The following is a 22198-nucleotide window of genomic DNA, read 5'->3' on the forward strand; positions in this document are numbered from 1 at the left end:
TATATACACACATGTACATATTGATACTTGCTGCCTTCATCCATTCCCGTCGCCACCCCGCCACACATGAAATGGCACGCCCTCCCCCCATGTGTGTGCGAGGTGGCGCTAGGAAAAGACAACAAAGGCCATATTCGTTCACACTCAGTCTCTAGTTGTCATGTGTAATGCACTGAAAACACAGCTCTCTTTCCACATCTAGGCCCAAAAAAACTTTCCATGGATTATCCTAGACGCTTCACATGCACTGGTTCAATCCATTGACAGCACATCGACCCCAGTATAACACATCCCTCCAATTCACTCTATTCTCCTTGCACACCTTTCACCCTCCTGTATATTCAGGACCCGATTGCTCAAAGTCTTTTTCACTACATCCTTCCGCCTCCAATTTGATCTCCGCAGCTCCTCGTTCCCTCCACCTCTGACACATACATCCTCTTTGTCATTCTTTCCTCACTCATTCTCTCTATGTGACCAAACCATTTCAATAAACCCTCTTCTGCTCTCAACCACACTCTTTTAATTAACACACATCTCTTTTACCCTTTCATTACTTACTCGTTCAAACCACCTCACACCACTTATTGTCCTCAAACATCTCATTTCCAACACACCCACCCTCCGCACAACTCTATCTATGCCTCGCAACCATATAACAGTTGGAACCACTATTCCTTCAAACATACCCATCTTTGCTCTCCAAGATAATGTTCTGGCCTTCCACACATTTTTCAACGCTCCCAGAACCTTCGCCCCCTTCCCCACCCTGTGACTCACTTCCACTTACATGGTTCCATCCGCTGACAAATCCACTCCCACATATCTAAAACACTTCACTTCCTCCAGTTTTTCTCCATTCAAACTTACCTCTTAATTGACTCGTCCCTCAACCCTACTGAAATTATACCTTGCTCTTATTCACATTTAATCTCAGCTTTCTTCTTTCATCTTCTTTCCTCACTCATTCTCTCCATGTGACCAAACCATTTCAATAAACCCTCTTCTGCTCTCAACCACACTCTTTTAATTAACACACATCTCTTTTACCCTTTCATTACTTACTCGTTCAAACCACCTCACACCACTTATTGTCCTCAAACATCTCATTTCCAACACACCCACCCTCCGCACAACTCTATCTACGCCTCGCAACCATATAACAGTTGGAACCACTATTCCTTCAAACATACCCATCTTTGCTCTCCAAGATAATGTTCTGGCCTTCCACACATTTTTCAACGCTCCCAGAACCTTCGCCCCCTTCCCCACCCTGTGACTCACTTCCACTTCCATGGTTCCATCCGCTGACAAATCCACTCCCACATATCTAAAACACTTCACTTCCTCCAGTTTTTCTCCATTCAAACTTACCTCTCAATTGACTCGTCCCTCAACCCTACTGAAATTATACCTTGCTCTTATTCACATTTAATCTAAGCTTTCTTCTTTCATCTTCTTTCACACACTTTACCAAACGTAGTCACCAGCTTCAGCAGTTTCTCACCCGAATCAGCCACCAGTGCTGTATCATCAGCGAACAACAACTGACACATTTCCCAAGCCCTCTCATCCACAACCGACTACATACTTGCCCCTCTCTCCAAAACTCATGCATTCACCTTCCTAACCACCCCATCCATAAACAAATTAAACAATCATGGAGACATCACGCACCCCTGCCACAAACCAACATTCACTGGGAACCAATCACTTTCCTCTCTTCCTACTCATACACATGAGAGAATGTTATCTTGTAGAGCAAAAATAGGTATGTTTGAAGGAATAGTGGTTCCGACGATGTTATATGGATGCAAGGCATGGAATATAGATAGGGTTGTGCAGAGGAGGGTGGATATGTTGGAAATGAAATGTTTGGGGACAATATGTGGTGTGAGGTGGTTTGATCGAGTAAGTAATAAAAGGGTAAAAGAGATGTGTGGTAATAAAAAGAGTGTGAATGAGAGAGCAGAAGAGGGTGTATTGAAATAGTTTGATTACATGGAGAGAATGAGTGGGGAAAGATTGACAAAGAGGATAAATGTGTCAGAGGTAGAGGGAATGAGAAGTAGGAGACCAAACTAGAGGTGGAAGGATGGAGTGAAAAAGATTTTGACCGATTGAGACCTAAACATACAGGATGGTGAAAGGCGTGCAAGGAATAGAGTGAATTGGAATGATGTGGTATACTGGGATCGATGTGGTCAATGGATTGAACCAGGGCATGTGAAGCATCTATGGTAAACCATGGAAAGTTTTGTGGGGCCTGGATGTGGAAAGGGAGCTGCAGTTTTGGTGCATTACACATGACAGATAAAGACTGAGTGTGAACGAATGTGGCCTTAGTAGTCTTTTCCTAGTGCTACCTCACACACGTGCGCAGGGAGTGCCATTTCATATGTGGCGGGGTGGCAATAGGAATGGATGAAGGCAGCAAGTATGAATACGTACATGTGAATATATGTATATGTCTGTGTATGTATATGTACGTATATGTTAAAATGTATAGGTATGTATGTGTGTGTGTGTGTGTGGGTGTTTTTGTATATAAATGTGTAAGAGGGTGGGTTGGGCCTTTCTTTCGTCCATTTCCTTGTGCTACCTCGCTAACACGGGAGACAGCGACAAAACATAACGAATAATAAATAACGTATGTAAGTAGGAAAGATGGCCAGAGCATTATTGAATGACGTGTTAATTGACAGGCATGTGAAAGACAGAATTTTGGATGTTAATGTGCTGAGAGGGGCAACTGGAGGGATGTCTGATCATTATCTTGCGGACGCAAAGGTGAAGATTTGTAGAGGTTTTCAGAAAAGAAGAAAATTGGGGTGAGGAGAGTGATGAGAGTAAGCGAGCTTGGAAGGAGACTTGTGTGAGGAAGTACCAGGAGAGATTGAATGCAGGAAGGCAAAAGATGAGAGCAAATGACGTAAGGGGTGTGGGAGAGGAATGGAATGTACTTAGGGAAGCAGTGATGGCTTGAGCAAAAGATACTTGAGGCAAGAGAAAGGTGGGAGGTGGGCAGATTAGAAAGGATAGTGAGTGGTGGGATGAAAAAGTAAGGTTGTTGGTGAAAGAGGAGAGAGGTGTTTGGATGATTTTTGCAAATGACTGGAAGAAGTATAAAAGAAAGCAGCCGGAGGTCAAGAGAAAGGTGCAAGAGGTGAAAAAGAGGGCAAATGAAAGTTGGGGTGAGAGAGTATCATAAAATTTTTAGGAGAATAAAAAGATGTTTTGGAAGTAGGTAAATAAAGTGCGTCAGACACGAGAACAAATAGGAACATCCGTGAAGGGACTAATGGGGAGGTAATAACAAGTAGTGGTGATGTGAGAGGGAGATGGAATGAATACTTTGAAGGGTTTGTTAAATGTGTTTGATGATAGAGTGGCAGATATAGGGTGTTTTGGTGTAGGTGGTGTGGGAAGTGAGAGGGTCAGGGAGAATGGTTTGGTAAACAGAGAAGAGGTAGTGAAAACTTTGTGGAAGATGACAGCCAACAATGCGGCAGGTTTGGATGGTATTGCAGTGGAATTTATTAAAAAAGGGGGTGACTGTGTTGTTCATTGGTTGGTAAAAATATTCAATGTATGTACGGTTCATGATGAAGTGCCTGAGGATTGGCAGAATGCATGCATGCAAATGGGATAAAGGTAAATGTTCAAATTGCAGAGGTATAAGTTTGTTAAGTAGTCCTGGGAAACTATATGGGAGGGTATTGACTGAGAGGGTAAAGGCATGTACAGTACATCAGACTGGGGAAGAGCAGTGTGGTTTCACAAGTGGTAGAGGATGTGTGGATCAGGTGTTTGCTTTGAAGAATGTGAGCAATACTTAGAAAAACAGATGGATTTGTATGTAGCATTAACAGATCTGGAGAAGGAATATGAGAGGGTTGATAGAGATGCTTTGTGGAAGGCATTAAGAGTATATGGTGGGGGAGGTAAGTTGCTCGAAGCAGTGAAAAGTTTTTACCAAGGATGTAAGGCATGAGTAAGAGCAGGAAGAGAGGAAAGTGACTGGTTCCCAGTGAATATCATTAGCGGCAGGAGTACGTGATGTCTCCATGGTTGTTTAATTTGTATCTGGATGGGGTTGTTAGGGAGGTGAATGCAAGAGTAATGGAGAGAAGGGAAAGTATGCAGTCTGTTGTGGATAAGAGGGTTTGGGAAGTGAGTCAGTTGTTGTTCGCTGATGATACAGCGCTGGTGGCTGATTCGTGTGAGAGTCTGCAGAAGTTGGTGACTGAGTTTGGTAAAGTGTGTGAAAGAAGAAAGCTGAGAGTAAATGTGAATAAGAGCAAGGTTATTAGGTTCAGTAGGGTTGAGGGACAAGTAAATTGGGAGGTACGTTTGAATGAAGAAAAATTGGAGAAAGTGAAGTGTTTTAGATACCTGAGAGTGGATTTAGCAGTGGATGGAACCATGGAAGTGGAAGTGAGTCACAGGGTGGGAGAGGGGGTGAAGGTTCTGGGGGTATTGAAGAGTGTGTGGAAGATGAAAATGTTATCTAGGAGAGCAAAAATGGGTATGTTTGAAGGAATGGTGGTTCCAACAATGCTATAAGGTTGCGAGGCATGGGCTATAGAAAGGGTTGTGTAGAGGAGGGTGGGTGTGCTGGAAATGAAATGTTTGAGGACAATATGTGGTGTAAGGAGGTTTGATCGAGTAAGTAATGAAAGGGTAAGAGATGTGTGGTTGACAGAGCAGAAGGGGGTGTGTTGTAATGGTTTGGTCACATGGAGAGAATGAGTGAGGAAAGATTGACAAAGAGGATATATGTGTCAGAGGTAGAGGGAAAGAAGAGAAGTGGGAGACCAAATTGGAGGTGGAAGGATGGAGTGAAAAAGATTTTGAGCGATCTTGGCCTGAACATACAGGAGGGTGAAAGTCATGGATGGAATAGAATGAATGGGAACGATGTGGTATACTGGGATGGACGTACTGTCAATGGATTGAACCAGGGCATGTGAAGTGTCTGGGGTAAACCATAGAAAGTTTTGTGGGGCCTGGATGTGGAAAGGGAGCTGTATGTTTAGGCCCCGTTCACTCAAAATCTTTTTCACTCAATCCTTCAACCTCTACTTTGGTCACCCTCTTCTTGTTCCCTCCATCTCTGACACATATATCCTCTTTGCCATTCTTTCCTTAACCATTCTCTCCATATGTCCAAACCATTTCAATACACCCTATTCTGCTCTCTCAACCACACTCATTTTTATTTCCACACCTCTCTCTTATCCTTCTTTGCAGAAGATGAAATCTGGCAAGGCGGCAGGTTTGGCTGGTATTGCAGTAGAATTTATCAAAAAAGGGGTTGTCTGTGTTACGCTACTGCACTCAATCTCTCCAGCTTTTTCTTCACATGTCTCTTTTCCAAGCTCATTTACTCTCACCACTCTCATCTCCCTGACAGTTTCCACTTTTTCAAAAACCTCTACAAATCTTCAACCTGGCCTCCAGAAGAGAGTGAACAGACATCACTTTAGCTGCCCCTCTAAGCACATCTACATCCAAAAGTCTCTTTTCAACATGCCAATCAATTAATATGTAAATCAGCAATGTCCAATGACCATCCCTACTGCTCACATACACATACTTGTGTATGTCCCTCTTCTTAAACCAAGTATTTCCAATCACCATTAATTTCTTGGCACACAACTCCACAAGTTGTTCAACATTTTCATTTACAACACTGAATACTCCATGTGCCCTCATTACCCTCTCGACTGTTGCATTACTAACTGTTGCATTTAAATCTATTCTATTCTATTATACTTTGTCAATGTCTACCGCATTAGCAAGGTAGTGCAAGGAAACAGACGCAAGAATGGCCCAACCCACCCACATACGCATGTACATACATACACGTCCACACACGCACATATACATACCTACACAGCTTCCATGGTTTACCCCAGATGCTTCACATGCCCTGATTCAATCCACTGACAGCACGTCAACCCCGGTATACCAAATCGATCCAATTCACTCTATTCCTTGCCCTCCTTTCACCCTCCTGCATGTTCAGGCCCCGATCACAAAAAATCTTTTTCACGCCATCTTTCCACCTCCAATTTGGTCTCCCACTTCTCCTCGTTCCCTCCACCTCCGACACATATATCCTCTTGGTCAATCTTTCCTCACTCATTCTCTCCATGTGCCCAAACCATTTCAAAACACCCTCTTCTGCTCTCTCAACCATGCTCTTTTTATTTCCACACATCTCTCTTACCCTTACGTTACTTACTCGATCAAACCACCTCACACCACACATTGTCCTCAAACATCTCATTTCCAGCACATCCACCCTCCTGCGCACAACTCTATCCATAGGCCACGCCTCGCAACCATCCAACATTGTTGGAACCACTATTCCTTCAAACATACCCATTTTTGCTTTCCGAGATAATGTTCTCGACTTCCACACATTCTTCAAGGCTCCCAGGATTTTCGCCCCCTACCCCACCCTATGATCCACTTCCGCTTCCATGGTTCCATCCGCTGCCAGATCCACTACCACATATCTAAAACACTTTACTTCCTCCAGTTTTTCTCCATTCAAACTTACCTCCCAATTGACTTGACCCTCAACCCTACTGTACCTAATAACCTTGCTCTTATTCACATTTACTCTTAACTTTCGTCTTTCACACACTTTACCAAACTCAGTCACCAGCTTCTGCAGTTTCTCACATGAATCAGCCACCAGTGCTGTATCATCAGCGAACAACAACTGACTCACTTCCCAAGCTCTCTCATCCACAACAGACTTCATACTTGCCCCTCTTTCCAAAACTCTTGCATTCACCTCCCTAACAACCCCATCCATAAACAAATTAAACAACCATGGAGACATCACACACCCCTGCCGCAAACCTACATTCACTGAGAACCAATCACTTTCCTCTCTTCCTACACGTACACATGCCTTACATCCTCGATAAAAACTTTTCACTGCTTCTAACAACTTGCCTCCCACACCATATATTCTTAATACCTTCCACAGAGCATCTCTATCAACTCTATCATATGCCTTCTCCAGATCCATAAATGCTACATACAAATCCATTTGCTTTTCTAAGTATTTCTCACATACATTCTTCAAAGCAAACACCTGATCCACACATCCTCTACCACTTCTGAAACCACACTGCTCTTCCCCAATCTGATGCTCTGTACATGCCTTCATCCTCTTAATCAATACCCTCCCATATAATTTACCAGGAATACTCAACAAACTTATACCTCTGAAATTTGAGCACTCACTCTTATCCCCTTTGCCTTTGTACAATGGCACTATGCACGCATTCCGCCATCCTCAGGCACCTCACCATGAGTCATACATACATTAAATAATCTTACCAACCAGTCAATAATACAGTCACCCCTCTTACCAACCAGTCAATAATACAGTCACACCTTTTTTAATAAATTCCACTGCAATACCATCCAAACCTGCTGCCTTGCCAGCTTTCATCTTCCGCAAAGCTTTTACTACCTCCTCTCTGTTTACCAAATCATTTTCCCTAACCCTCTCACTTTGCACACCACCTCGACCAAAACACCCTATATCTGCCACTCTATCATCAAACACATTCAACAAACCTTCAAAATACTCACTCCATCTCCTTCTCACATCACCACTACTTGTTATCACCTCCCCATTTGCGCCCTTCACTGAAGTTCCCATTTGCTCCCTTGTCTTACACACTTTATTTACCTCCTTCCACAACATCTTTTTATTCTCCCTAAAATTTAATGATACTCTCTCACCCCAACTCTCATTTGCCCTTTTTTTCACCTCTTGCACCTTTCTCTTGACCTCCTGTCTCTTTCTTTTATACATCTCCCACTCAATTGCATTTTTTCCCTGCAAAAATCGTCCAAATGCCTCTCTCTTCTCTTTCACTAATAATCTTACTTCTTCATCCCACCACTCACTACCCTTTCTAATCAACCCACCTCCCACTCTTCTCATGCCACAAGCATCTTTTGTGCAATCCATCACTGATTCCCTAAATACATCCCATTCCTCCCCCACTCCCCTTACTTCCATTGTTCTCACCTTTTTCCATTCTGTACTCAGTCTCTCCTGGTACTTCATCACACAAGTCTCCTTCCCAAGCTCACTTACTCTCACCACCCTCTTCACCCCAACATTCACTCTTCTTTTCTGAAAACCCATACAAATCTTCACCTTAGCCTCCACAAGATAATGATCAGAAATCCCTCCAGTTGCACCTCTCAGTATATTAACATCCAAAAGTCTCTCTTTCGTGCGCCTGTCAATTAACAAGTAATCCAATAACGCTCTCTGGCCATCTCTCCTACTTACATACGTATACTTATGTATATCTCACTTTTTAAACCAGGTATTCCCAATCACCAGTCCTTTTTCAGCACATAAATCTACAAGCTCTTCACCATTTCCATTTACAACACTGAACACTCCATGTATACCAATTATTCCCTCAACTGCCACATTACTCACCTTTGCATTCAAATCACCATCACTATAACCTGGTCTCGTGCATCAAAACCACTAACACACTCATTCAGCTGCTCCCAAAACACTTGCCTCTCATGATCTTTCTTCTCATGCCCAGGTGCATATGCACCAATAATCACCCATCTCTCTCCATCAACTTTCAGCTTTACCCATATTAATCGAGAATATATATACATACACAGACATATACATATGTACATAATTCATACTTGCTGGCTTTATTCATTCCTGTTGCCACCCCGCCACACATGAAATGACAACCCACTCCCCCATGCATGCATGTGAGGTAGCGCAAGGAAAAGACAACAAAGGCCATATTCGTTCACACTCAGTCCCTAGCTGTCATGCATAATGCACTGAAACCACAGCTCCCTTTCCACATTCAGGCCCCACAAAACTTTCCATGGTTTACCCCAGATGCTTCACATGCCCTGGTTCAATCCACTGACAGCACGTCAACCCCAGTATACCACATCGTTCCAATTCACTCTATTCCTTACATGCCTTTCACCCTCCTGCATGGTCAGACCCTGATCGCTCAAAATCTTTTTCACTCCATCTTTCCACCTCCAATTTAGTCTCCCACTTCTCCTCGTTTCCTCCACCTCTGACATATATATCTTCTTTCTCAATCTTTCCTCACTCATTCTCTCCATGTGGCCAAACCATTTCAATACACCCTCTTCTGCTCTTTCAACCACAATCTTTTTTTTACCACACACCTCTCTTGCCCTATTATTACTTACTCAATCAAACCACCTCACACCGCATATTGTCCTGAAACATCTCATTTCCAACGCATCCACCCTCCTCCGCGCAACTCTATCTATACCCCATGCCTTGTAACCATATAACATTGTTAGAATCACTATTCCTTCAAACATACCCATTTTTGCTTTCCTAGACAATGTCCTCGCCTTCCACACATTTTTCAACACTCCCAGAACTTTTGCCCCCTTCCCCACCCTGTGACTCAATTCCGCTTCCATGGTTCCATCTGCTGCCAAATCCACTCCCACATATCTAAAACACTTCACTTCCACCAGTTTTTCTCCATTCAAACTTACCTCCCAGTTGACTTGTCCCTCAACCTTACTGTACCTACTCAAACATCTCATTTCCAACGCATCCACCCTCCTCCGTGCAACTCTATCTATACCCCACGCCTTGCAACCATATAACATTGTTAGAATCACTATTCAATCAAACATACCCATTTTTGCTTTCCTAGACAATGTCCTCGCCTTCCACACATTTTTCAACACTCCCAGAACTTTTGCCCCCTTCCCCACCCTGTGACTCAATTCCGCTTCCATGGTTCCATCCGCTGCCAAATCCACTCCCACATATCAAAAACACTTCACTTCCTCCAGTTTTTCTCCAATCAAACTTACCTCCCAGTTGACTTGTCCCTCAACTCTACTGTACCTAATAACCTTGCTCTTATTCACATTTACTCTCAGCTGTCTTCTTTCACTCACTTTACCAAACTCAGTCACCAGCTTCTGCAGTTTCTCACCCGAATCAGCCACTAGCACTGTATCATCAGCAAACAACAACTGACTCACTTCCCAAGCATTCTCATCCAAAACAGACTGCATACTTGCCCCTCTCTCCAAAACTCTTGCATTCACCTCCCTAACAACCCCATCCATAAACAAATTAAACAACCATGGAGACATCACGCACCCCTTCCGCAAACCAACATTCACTGAGAACCAATCACTTTCCTCTCTTCATACACATACACATGCCTTACATCCTCGATAAAAACTTTTCACTGCTTCTCGCAACTTTCCTCCCACACCATATATTCTTAATACCTTCCACAGAGCATCTCTATCAACTCTGTCATATGCCCTCTACAGATCCATAAATTATTTATTTATTTATTTATTTATTCATTTTGCTTTGTCGCTCTCTCCCGCGTTAGCAAGGTAGCGCAAGGAAACAGACGAGAGAATGGCCCAACCCGCCCACATACACATGTATATACATAAACGTCCACACACACAAATATACATACCTATACATCTCAATGTACATATATATATATATACACACACAGATGTATACATATATACACATGTACATAATTCATACTGTCTGCCTTTATTTGTTCCCATCGCCACCTCGCCACACATGGAATAACAACCCCCTCCCCCCTCATGTGTGCAAGGTAGCGCTAGGAAAGACACCAAAGGCCCTATTCGTTCACACTCAGTCTCTAGCTGTCATCCAATAATGCACCGAAACCACAGCTCCCTTTCCACATCCAGGCCCCACACACTTTCCATGGTTTACCCCAGACGCTTCACATGCCCTGGTTCAATCCACTGACAGCACGTCGACCCCGGTATACCACATCGTTCCAATTCACTCCATTGCTTACACGCCTTTCACCCTCCTGCATGTTCAGGCCCCGATCATTCAAAATCTTTTTCACTCCATCTTTCCACCTCCAATTTGGTCTCCCACTTCTCCTCGCTCCCTCCACCTCTGACACATATATCCTCTTGGTCAATCTTTCCTCACTCATTCTCTCCATGTGACCAAACCATTTCAAAACACCCTCTTCTGCTCTCTCAACCACACTCTTTTTATTTCCACACATCTCTCTCACCCTTACATTACTTACTCGATCAAACCACCTCACACCACATATTGTCCTCAAACATCTCATTTCCAGCACATCCACCCTCCTGCACACAACTCTATCCATAGCCCACACCTCGCAGCCATACAACATTGTTGGAACCACTACTCCTTCAAACACACCCATTTTTGCTTTCCAAGATAATGTTCTCGACTTCCAAACATTCTTCAAGGCTCCCAGAATTTTCGCCCCCTCCCCCACCCTATGATTCACTTGCGCTTCCATGGTTCCATCTGCTGCCAGATCCACTCCCACATATCTAAAACACTTTACTTCCTCCAGTTCTTCTCCATTCAAACTTACCTCCCAAATGACTTGACCCTCAACCCTACTTTACCTAATAACCTTGATCTTATTCACATTTACCCTTAACTTTCTTCTTTCACACACTTTACCAAACTCAGTCACCAGCTTCTGCAGTTTCTTACATGAATCAGCCACCAGCGCTGTATCATCAGCGAACAACAACTGACTCACTTCCCAAGCTCTCTCATCCACAACAGACTGCATACTTGCCCGTCTTTCCAAAACTCTTGCATTCACCTCCCTAACAACCCCATCCATAAATAAATTAAACAACCATGGAGGCATCACACACCCCTGCCACAAACCTACATTCACTGAGAACCAATTACTTTCCTCTCTTCCTACACGTACACATGCCTTACATCCTCGATAAAAACTTTTCACTGCTTCTAACAACTTGCCTCCCACACCATATATTCTTAATACCTTCCACAGAGCATCTCTATCAACTCTATCATATGCATTCTCCAGATCCATAAATGCTACATATAAATCCATTTGCTTTTCTAAGTATTTCTCACATACATTCTTCAAAGCAAACACCTGATCCACACATCCTCTACCACTTCTGAAACCACAATGCTCTTCCCCAATCTGATGCTCTGTACACGCCTTCATCCTCTCAATCAATACCCTCCCATATAATTTACCAGGAATATTCAACAAACTTAAACCTCTGTAATTTGAGCACTCACTCCTATCCCCTTTGCCTTTGTACAATGGCACTATGCAAGCATTCCGCCAATCCTCAGGCACCTCACCATGAATCATACATACATTAAATAACCTTTCCAACCAGTCAACAATACAGTCACCCCTTTTTTTAATAAATTCCACTGCAATACCATCCAAACCTGCTGCTTTGCCGGCTTTCATCTTCTGTAAAGCTTTTACTACCTCTTCTCTATTTACCAAATCATTTTCCCTAACCCTCTCGCTTTGCACACCACCTCGACCAAAACACCCTATATCTGCCACTCTATCATCACACACATTCAACACACCTTCAAAATACTCACTCCATCTCCTTCTCACATCACCACTACTTGTTATCACCTCCCCATTAGCCCCCTTCACTGAAGTTCCCATTTGCTCCCTTGTCTTACGCACTTTATTTAACTCCTTCCAAAACATCTTTTTATTCTCCCTGAAATTTAATGATACTCTCTCACCCCAACTCTCATTTGCCCTCTTTTTCACCTCTTGCACCTTTCTCTTGACCTCCTGCCTCTTTCTTTTATACATCTCCCACTCATTTGCATTTTTCCCTGCAAAAATCGTTCAAATGCCTTTCTCTTCTCTTTCACTAATAATCTTACCCCTTCATTCCACCACTCACTAACTTTTCTAATCAGCCCACCTCCCACGCTTCTCATGCCACAAGCATCTTTTGCGCAATCCATCACTGCTTCCCTAAATACATCCCATTCCTCCCCCACTCCCCTTACCTCCTTTGTTCTCACCTTTTTCCATTCTGTACTCAGTCTCTCCTGGTACTTCCTCACACAAGTCTCCTTCCCAAGCTCACTTACTCTCATCACTCTCTTCACCCCAACATTCTCTCTTCTTTTCTGAAAACCCCCACAAATCTTCACCTTAGCCTCCACAAGATAATGATCAGACATCCCTCCAGTTGCACCTCTCAGCACATTAACATCCAAAAGTCTCTCTTTCGTGCGTCTATCAATTAACACATAATCCAATAACGCTCTCTGGCCATCTCTCCTACTTACATACGTATACTTATGTATATCTCGCTTTTTAATCCAGGTATTCCCAATCACCAGTCCTTTTTCAGCACATAAATCTACAAGCTTTTCACCATTTCCATTTACAACACTGAACACTCCATGTATACCAATTATTCCCTCAACTGCCACATTACTCACCTTTGCATTCAAATCACCCATCACTATAACCTGGTCTTGTGCATCAAAACCACTAACACACTCATTCAGCTGCTCCCAAAACACTTGCCTCTCATGATCTTTCTTCTCATGCTCAGGTGCATATGCACCAATAATCACCCATCTCTCTCCATCAACTTTCAGTTTTACCCATATCAATCTAGAATTTACTTTCTTACACTCTATCACATACTCCCACAACTCCTGATTCAGGAGTAGTGCTACTCCTTCCCTTGCTCTTGTCCTCTCACTAACGCCTGACTTTACTCCCAAGACATTCCCAAACCACTCTTCCCCTTTACCCTTTAGCTTCATTTCACTCAGAGCCAAAACATCCAGGTTCCTTTCCTTAAAATCCAGGTTCCTTTCCTTAAACATACTACCTATCTCTCCTTTTTTCTCATCTTGGTTACATCCACACACATTTAGACACCCCAATCTGAGCCTTCGAGGAGGATGAGCACTCCTCGCGTAACTCCTTCTTCTGTTTCCCCTTTTAGAAAGTTAAAATACAAGGAGGGGAGGGTTTCTGGCCCCCTGCTCCCGTCCCCTTTAGTCTCCTTCTACGACACGTGAGGAATGCGTGGGAAGTATTCTTTCTCCCCTATACCCAGGGATAAATCCATTTGCTTTTCTAAGTATTTCTCACATACATTCTTCAAAGCAAACACCTGATCCACACATCCGCTACCACCTCTGAAACCACACTGCTCTCCCCAATCTGATGCTCTGTACATGCTTTCACCCTCTCAATCAATACCCTCCCATACAATTTCCCAGGAATACTCAACAAACTTATACCTCTGTAATTTGAGCACTCACTCCTATCCCCTTTGCCTTTGTAAAATGGCACTTTGCATGCATTAAGCCAATCCTCAGGCACCTCACCATGAATCATACAAACATCAAATAACCTTACCAACCAGTCAACAATACAGTCACCCCCTTTTTTTAATAAATTCCACTGCAATACCATTCAAACCTGTTGCCTTGCCGGCTTTCATCTTCTGCAAAGCTTTTACTACCTCTTCTCTGTTTACCAAATCATTCTCCCTAACCCTCTCACTTTGCAGACCACCTCGACCAAAACACCCTATATCTGCCACTCTATCATCTAACACATTCAACAAACCTTCAAAATACTCTTTCCATCTTGTCACATCACCACTACTTGTTATTACCTCCCCATTAGCCCCCTTCACCAATGCTCCCATTTGTTCTCTTTTCTTATGCACTTTATTTACCTCCTTCCAAAACATTCCAACTCTTTTTCACCTTTTGCACCTTTCTCTTGACCTCCTGCCTCTTTCTTTTATACATCTCCCAGTCATTTGCACTATTTCCCTGCAAAAATCATCCAAATGCCTCTCTCTTCTCTTTCACTAATAATCTTACTTCTTCATCCCTCCACTCACTACCCCTTCTAAACTGCCCATCTCCCAAGCTTCTCATGCCACAAGCATCTTTTGCGCAAGCCATCACTGCTTCCCTAAATACATCCCATTCCTCTCCCACTCCCTTTATGTCCTCTGCTCTCACCTTTTTCCATTCTGCACTCAGTCTCTCCTGGTACTTCCTCACACAATTCTCCTTCCCAAGCTCACTTACTCTTACCACTCTCTTCACCCAAACATTCTCTCTTCTTTTCTGAAAACCTCTACATATCTTCACTTTCACCTCCACAAGATAATGATCAGACATCCCTCCAGTTGCACCTCTCAGCAAATTAACATCCAAAAGTCTCTCTTTCACATGCCTATCAATCAACACATAATCCAATAATGCTCTCCGGCCATCTCTCCTACTTACATATGTATATTTATATATATCTCTCTTTTTAAACCAGGTATTCCCAATCACCAGTCTTTTTTCAGCACACAAATCTACAAGCTCTTTACCATTTCCATTTATAACACTGAACACACCATGTACACCAATTATTCCCTCAACTGCCTCATTACTCACCTTTGCATTCAAATCACCCATCACTATAACCCAGTCTTGAGCATCAAAACTACTAACACACTCACTCAGCTGCTCCCAAAACACTTGCCTCTCATGATCTTTCTTCTAATGCCCAGGTGCATAGGTACCAATAATCACCTATCTCTCTCCATCCACTTTCAGTTTTATCCATATCAATCTGGAGTTTACTTTTTCACACTCTATCACATACTCACACAACTCATGTTTCAGGAATAGTGCTACTCCTTCCCTTGCTCTTGTCCTCTCACCAACCCCTGACTTTACTCCCAAAACATTCCCAAACCACTCTTCCCCTTTACCCTTTAGCTTCGTTTCACTCAGAGCCAAAACATCCAGGTTCCTTTCCTCAAACTTACTACCTATCTCTCCTTTTTTTTCATCTTGGTTACATCCACACACATTTAGACAACCCAATCTGAGCCTTCGAGGAGGATGAGCACTCCCCGCATGACTCCTTCTTCTGTTTCCCCTTTTAGAAAGTTAAAATACAAGGAGGGTAGGGTTTCTAGCCCTCCGTTCCCGTCCCCTTTAGTCGCCTTCTAAGACACATGAGGAATGTGCGGGAAGTATTCTTTCTCCCCTATCCCCATCAATAATACCCGGTCTCTTACTTCAAAACTGTTAACACATCCACTCAACTCTTCCCAAAACACTTGCCTCTCATGATCTTTCTGCATAAGAACTACTTATCACTCCTCTCTCACCATTCACTTTCAGTTTTACCCACATCAATCTACAATTTACTTCCTTACACCCTATTTTACACTCCCACAACTGCTTCTGAAGTAGTGCTACTCCTTTCTTAGCTCTTCTCCACTCACCAACACCTGACTTTACTCCTAGATGTTTTCAAACCATTCTTCGTCTTTACCCTTGAGCTTTTGTTTCACTCAAAGCCAGAGCATCCAAGTTTCTTTCCTCAAACATACTTTCTATCTCTCCTCCCTTCCTATCCCAGCTACATCCATACACATTTAAACAACCCAGCCTCAGCCTTCATGGAGGATGAGCACTCCCTGCCTGGTTCCTCCTGTTTCTGGCTCTCGTGGTGACTGGGTGGGACAACAAGCCCAACACCCTAGGCCCAGTGCTTAGGTCCCTCACCACCAGGAGGCCACCCAAGAGCATGGGGCCACATCTGAGTTGTAAAGAGGTTTAAACTCAAACAACAATTCCTGTTCCCATTCCCTATAGTTGTCTTCGACACACTGGGAATACAGAGGTAGAAATATTTCATTAATAGGTAATCCAGGAACAATTTTCAAGAAAGTCCTAATTTTACTTATCTAAGGACCAACTTTTTAAGAAAGAATCCTAGTTTCAATTAAGTTCTCTTTCTAGAGGCTCTTGCAGCCCAGGACTGCACTACTTCCACTAGCAGGAAAATGTGAATTCCAGTACAGAGATGTTCCTTTACAAGACTAACGTCAGTGATACAACCTCAACAAATAGCAACTTTCCACTTGCAGTTTAACCTCAAGAAGGTGGAGTTCTATTCTCTGGTCATCAACAATCCCTGCAACACCACAAATACGTTTTCAACATATCCAAACACCCTTCATGCTCATGATGCAACTACCATAACAAAGACACTTACTGCACAATTGCCCTGCACTTTCTGAACATAGATGAACACACATCATTATGCTTTATGACCTATGGCCCCTACCGATAGATGTGGCCAGCTTCCTAAGTGAGGACTGCGAGGGTAAAAAGCACGTAAGTAACAACCCAACTAAGCATGTAAAGAGTAACAATTGTGAGAATTTGTCATTCTGTGAATATGCCTTCAGAATCAAAAATAATACACATACTGACAGAAGGAAACTCTCACAGCCACTTACCTTCCCAAGCAACAAGGTGTCAGTTGTTGGCTTGTTGTGATTTTTTTCAAATGCTTCGGTAAGATTGCATGCCAAATAGGTAGTCATCTTCAGAACATTAAGCCAACAGTGTTTCTCACCACCAGACATGTCTCTCTCATCCAAGAGATGTGACAATTCTGTGGTCACCAGTGACATTGCTGTTGAAAAAAAATATTAGATTTAACAAAACATGATGTTAAATGATATGTCATACAGGAATTCTTATAGTGAATTCTATACAAATATAAAAACCTGAATGTTAAATAATTTTTCATAATTAAAAACCATAAAGCCTGTATATGGCTCAGCAATGTAAATATCCCCCCAAAAAAATATTTCATGTTCCTCAAACATAACTGAAATTTCCTTTAGCTGCAAGAACTTTTTTTCTCCATACTCGATTGGTGTCCCATGTTAGTGCCAGGAATAGATGAAGAAAGGCCATATTCAGTCACCACACCCTTTCCATGGTTTCCCCCAGCCACTTCACATGCCCTGGTTCAGTCCACTGACATCACGTTGACCCCTATACACCACATCACTCAGTTAACTCTATCCCAAGCTAGACTTTCACCCACCTGCATGTTCAAGTCCCAATCACTCAAAATCATTTTCACTTCATCCATCCATCTCCAATTTGGTCTTCCCCTTCCCTTTGTTACCTCCCCTCAACTTCTGATATATATACCCTCTTGCCAACCTCTTCTCACTCTATCTCTTTTCATGTCCAAACCATTTCAGCACACCTTCTTCAGCTCTCTCAACCACACATATTTCATTACCACACCTCTCTCTTACCCCTTTATTACTTACTCGATCAAACCACTTCACACCACATACTGTCCACAGACATTTCATTTCCAACACATCCACCCTCTTCCACACATCATCCATAGCCCATAACTTGCATCCATACAATATTGTTGAGAGTACAGGTTGTACCTCTTTAATCTGACAACCTTGGGACCTGGCCGTTGCTGGACCACAGAAAATGCCAGAAAACAGAGACTGACCCCTAAGTCATACACAGTTGACGATCTGATCTCATAGTACCCAGACGAAGTCTTTACAGAAGTTCCTTTATCTAATTTTTTCAGTAACTCCACCTTTTTAAGCATAGATAATGATTTATGCTTACACTCGTCAGCACTAGCACCATCTTCTGCACCTCTTGTCTTTTGAGTGACATCCTGAAGGACTGAAATACAGACTTTGGCACCTTAGTGCTGCTAACAGCGCTGCCCTAGTGGCAGATCCATGAACTAAAAACTATAAGCAGCAGATTCAAAACATGCCAGACCATAGAAGTTACCAGACCACAGAGGTACAACCTGAACTATACCTGCAAACATACCCATTTCTACCCTAACAGATACTGAACTACACAAATTCTTCAATGCCCAACCATCCATCCTATGACTCACTTCTGTTTCCATAGTTCAATTTGAAGTCATGTCCACTCCCAGGTACCTAAAACATATTCTTGTGACTATGTTGCTTTGTTCCTTCTCCACATAGTCGGTCTTTAAGGTCTTTGCTTATATATGTTATTAATCTCCAGTTTCTTGTATGTTCTGTCTTCTCAGTGGGGTCGAATTTTGGTTGCAATCAAAATTCAACCCCATTAAGAAGTGGAACAAACTCCTATATCAGTCCTGTGGAAAGAACATAGCAATGCAGTCACAAGAAATGCTTTATCTTGACCCAAAACTCCGTGCAGCAGCAAAGAACTAAAGAGCAACAAAGACATTATAATATAGAAGGCAGATAAATCTAACATCCACATCATCCTCAACAAAGGAGATACAAACACAAGCTTTACAACATTCTCATTGATAATACAAAATTCAAGAAAATTACACGAGACCCCAGAGAATAACTCATGACCAAGCTGAATAAACTTATCTGTACCACCAACACAGTTAAGAGAGAACACGGGCTCACACCCATCATAAAACACCAAACACCTGGATATATACATGGCAACATCAAGATGCATAAACCAACCAAACAAACCTGTATGCCCCATCATTTCTCAAATCATCACTTCAACCGACAGCATGGCCAAAGAAATTAACAGAATCATGAAGTATCTTCGAGCAAAGTATGCAATCACTGCAATATATGAATTCCTCCAGATTCTCTGCTCTACTATTCCATATAGGCTCATAGCATCTCTTAAATGTTGAAAGCCTATTCACCAGTGTTCCCACTGACAACAACCATCAACATCAACTGCAAAAATGTATACAAGCACCTGGAATTTCACTGACCAAGCAACCCATGTATCACCTATAGCAACTTCTGAAAGTCTGCACGACACAGGCTCCATTCTGACACATACTAACAGATGGAAGGAGAGGTCATGGGCTCATCATTGAGGGGCATCTTTGTTGCATTTTACTAGTGCCATCTTAAAAACAATATTCTTCCAGAAGACTCACTACACCCAAGTACTTACTGCAGATGTGTCATTGACTTTATGAAGTAATCCAAGATGAAACATAATCCCAACACCTTAAAACAGCATGGAAAGAGAACTCATTTTTGAAACTCACTTATGAACTATGTGTCAACAATATGCCATTCTTGGGTGTCATGGAGAATGGCAACAATGATGGCTATGTAACCTCCAATCACAGGAAACCCACTGATCTCAGCCGATGTTTACATGCAGTTACAACACACAAAATATACTACTGCAACCAGATGTCAACAGTGTACAAGTAATGTGAATGTGTAAGTCAAGACATAATCTCCAGAAACATCAACACACACAACACAAAACAACAAAGTCAAGCTCGTCATCTACCAGACAAACAAAAAACCAAGCAACCTCATCATGAACAACCAGTTGTACAAAAAACCAAGACACAAATGTTAACAAGGAGACCGTAAGCTCATTACCAACATGACCCATGTGGGAAGCACAACTTGTCAACCATCCAAAAGACTTACACCTACAAGAAGGCTCCATCAAACTACATGTTACCAAGATGCATAACTCTACCTTCACACAAACAACAATTGTTAAATCTAAAAGGATACAATGCCATCAACAAATCACAAGATGCCTCCACATTACTGAAGCACTATCAACAAGAAACAACTAAAATGCAACAACCACAACACAAACCAAGACAGGCTGCTACAGCTACACACCCTAGCATCGCAATAAAGCCAATGAACACACAGCACTACATGTGCATCCCTCTAATGGTATTCCCAGCCTCACTCAGCTATCCAGTCATTCCCAGCTGCTCCACTTTCCTCTCCACACATTCCTGAATATAATTCAATGGATTAAAACTGAAACACTGAGACAAACCTTGGAGGTCTATCTATCTATATCTATCTATCTATACAAATAAATGAATAAACAATAAATAAGATATATAGGTAGATAGGGAGAGAGCAGTAAAGGGTAGAAGAGTCAGTAGGTCCCTAAGTAGAATAATGAGGGGTAAAGATGTAAGTATGGAAGTGAAAAGAGGATTATGGGAGACCACAGTCCTCCCAACCCTGACCTACACACCCAAAACATGGACACAGAATGAGTCACAGAGGTCAAGAACCCAGGCGATGGAAATGAGCTATTTGAGAAGAGCATGAGGGATGATTAGATGGAATGAAGAAAGAAATGAAGGGGTGCATGAGAGATGTGGTACAACGGAATGCAAAGGGAATGAATTGTGGAGTGGTAGAGTGGGTGAAACTTAATACTTTGAGGTGGTTTGGGCATGTAAAAAGAATAAAAGACATAGTTTACAAGGAGAGTGTATGGTAGTACAATTAAAGGGGTTGGAGTGAGACGAAAACCACCTGTGACATGAGCAAACAGAGGAAGAATACTGGAGGGACAGACATGGTGGAAGAATGCACTGAATGGTGTACACATGGGAGGCATGTACGGACAGGGGTGAGAGGAGACTCTTTTGCCATGTCCCTTTATGGGAGTTCCCGGAGGGAACAGGCATTAGAGATACAAAACTTCTGTAGGTATCTTAGACAATTTGAAAAATGCAGAGAGAACTGATATCCACCTGAGTATTGGCTATGCAGTGAGCCAGCACTCCTGTGGTTGTCAAGCTGCACTCCTTTGACCAAGGTAGCTGTCTTTTCTTTCTGCCTCACCCAAACATACACTGCAAGTATTCTGTCCACATACATACAATTTCTCCTAGTCAAAGGTAGCACTTGAAAATACTTAACTAACACAGCTCATTCCTGGCAACTCTAGATTCTCCTGCAGTGAACACTTAATACTAGCAAAATGGTAAAAGCAATAGATAGAAGTAGTAGGTAGGAGCATTAGCTGGGAGCATTACATAAAAGTGGTAGGTTATAACATTTGGCAGGAATATTAGGTCATCACATTAGGTAGTAGAAGAAGTTGGTTACATTAGACAGGAGCATCTGAAAGCAGTGCACTAGAGTTACCCTCTGCCAGTGGCCTGTTAAGGGTGAAACACTAAAGACTAACAAGCAGCACAGGAGTAAAACAGTTATGGAGTTTCTTTTGCCATGGCCAAACCCTTAAGGGAGTTCCCAAAGGAACAGGTGTCAGAGATATAGACAGATAGATAGATAGGTAAATAATGAGGAAGTTTAGGATAAAACTGGGGCTCATGAGGTAACCAGTGTTATGAAAGGAAATGGTGAACATCTTGTGGAGTTATGTGCTCAAAAAAGACTTGTGATTTGGAATACCTGATTCAAAAAGAGGAATATAAGAAAGTAGACATATGTGAGTAGGACAGATGATCAGTAGGCATTGAAGGATTACATATTAATTGATTTTCATACATATTCGCCATTTCCCTCATTAGCGAGGTAGCGTTAAGAACAGAGGACTGAGCCTTAAAGGGAATTTCCACGCTTGGCCCACTTCTCTGTTCCTTCTTTTGGAAAATTAAAAGAAATGGGAGGGAAGGATTCCCAGCCCCCCCACTCCCTTCCCTTTTAG

The 22198-nt window shown here is 42.5% G+C and overlaps 1 protein-coding gene across 1 annotated transcript in view; it reads right to left on the minus strand.

The window, feature by feature from the left end:
* LOC139755260 (condensin complex subunit 1-like) overlaps positions 1-22198 on the minus strand; it is a 549693-nt gene that overhangs the window by 474193 nt on the left and 53302 nt on the right. Inside the window, exon 4 of the mRNA XM_071673408.1 lies at positions 17212-17390. Coding sequence (XP_071529509.1) covers positions 17212-17390 — 179 coding nt within the window. The remainder of the gene's footprint in view (positions 1-17211; positions 17391-22198) is intronic.

Source organism: Panulirus ornatus, chromosome 1 (assembly GCF_036320965.1).
Source record: "Panulirus ornatus isolate Po-2019 chromosome 1, ASM3632096v1, whole genome shotgun sequence".
In the NCBI taxonomy this organism is placed as follows: domain Eukaryota; kingdom Metazoa; phylum Arthropoda; class Malacostraca; order Decapoda; family Palinuridae; genus Panulirus; species Panulirus ornatus.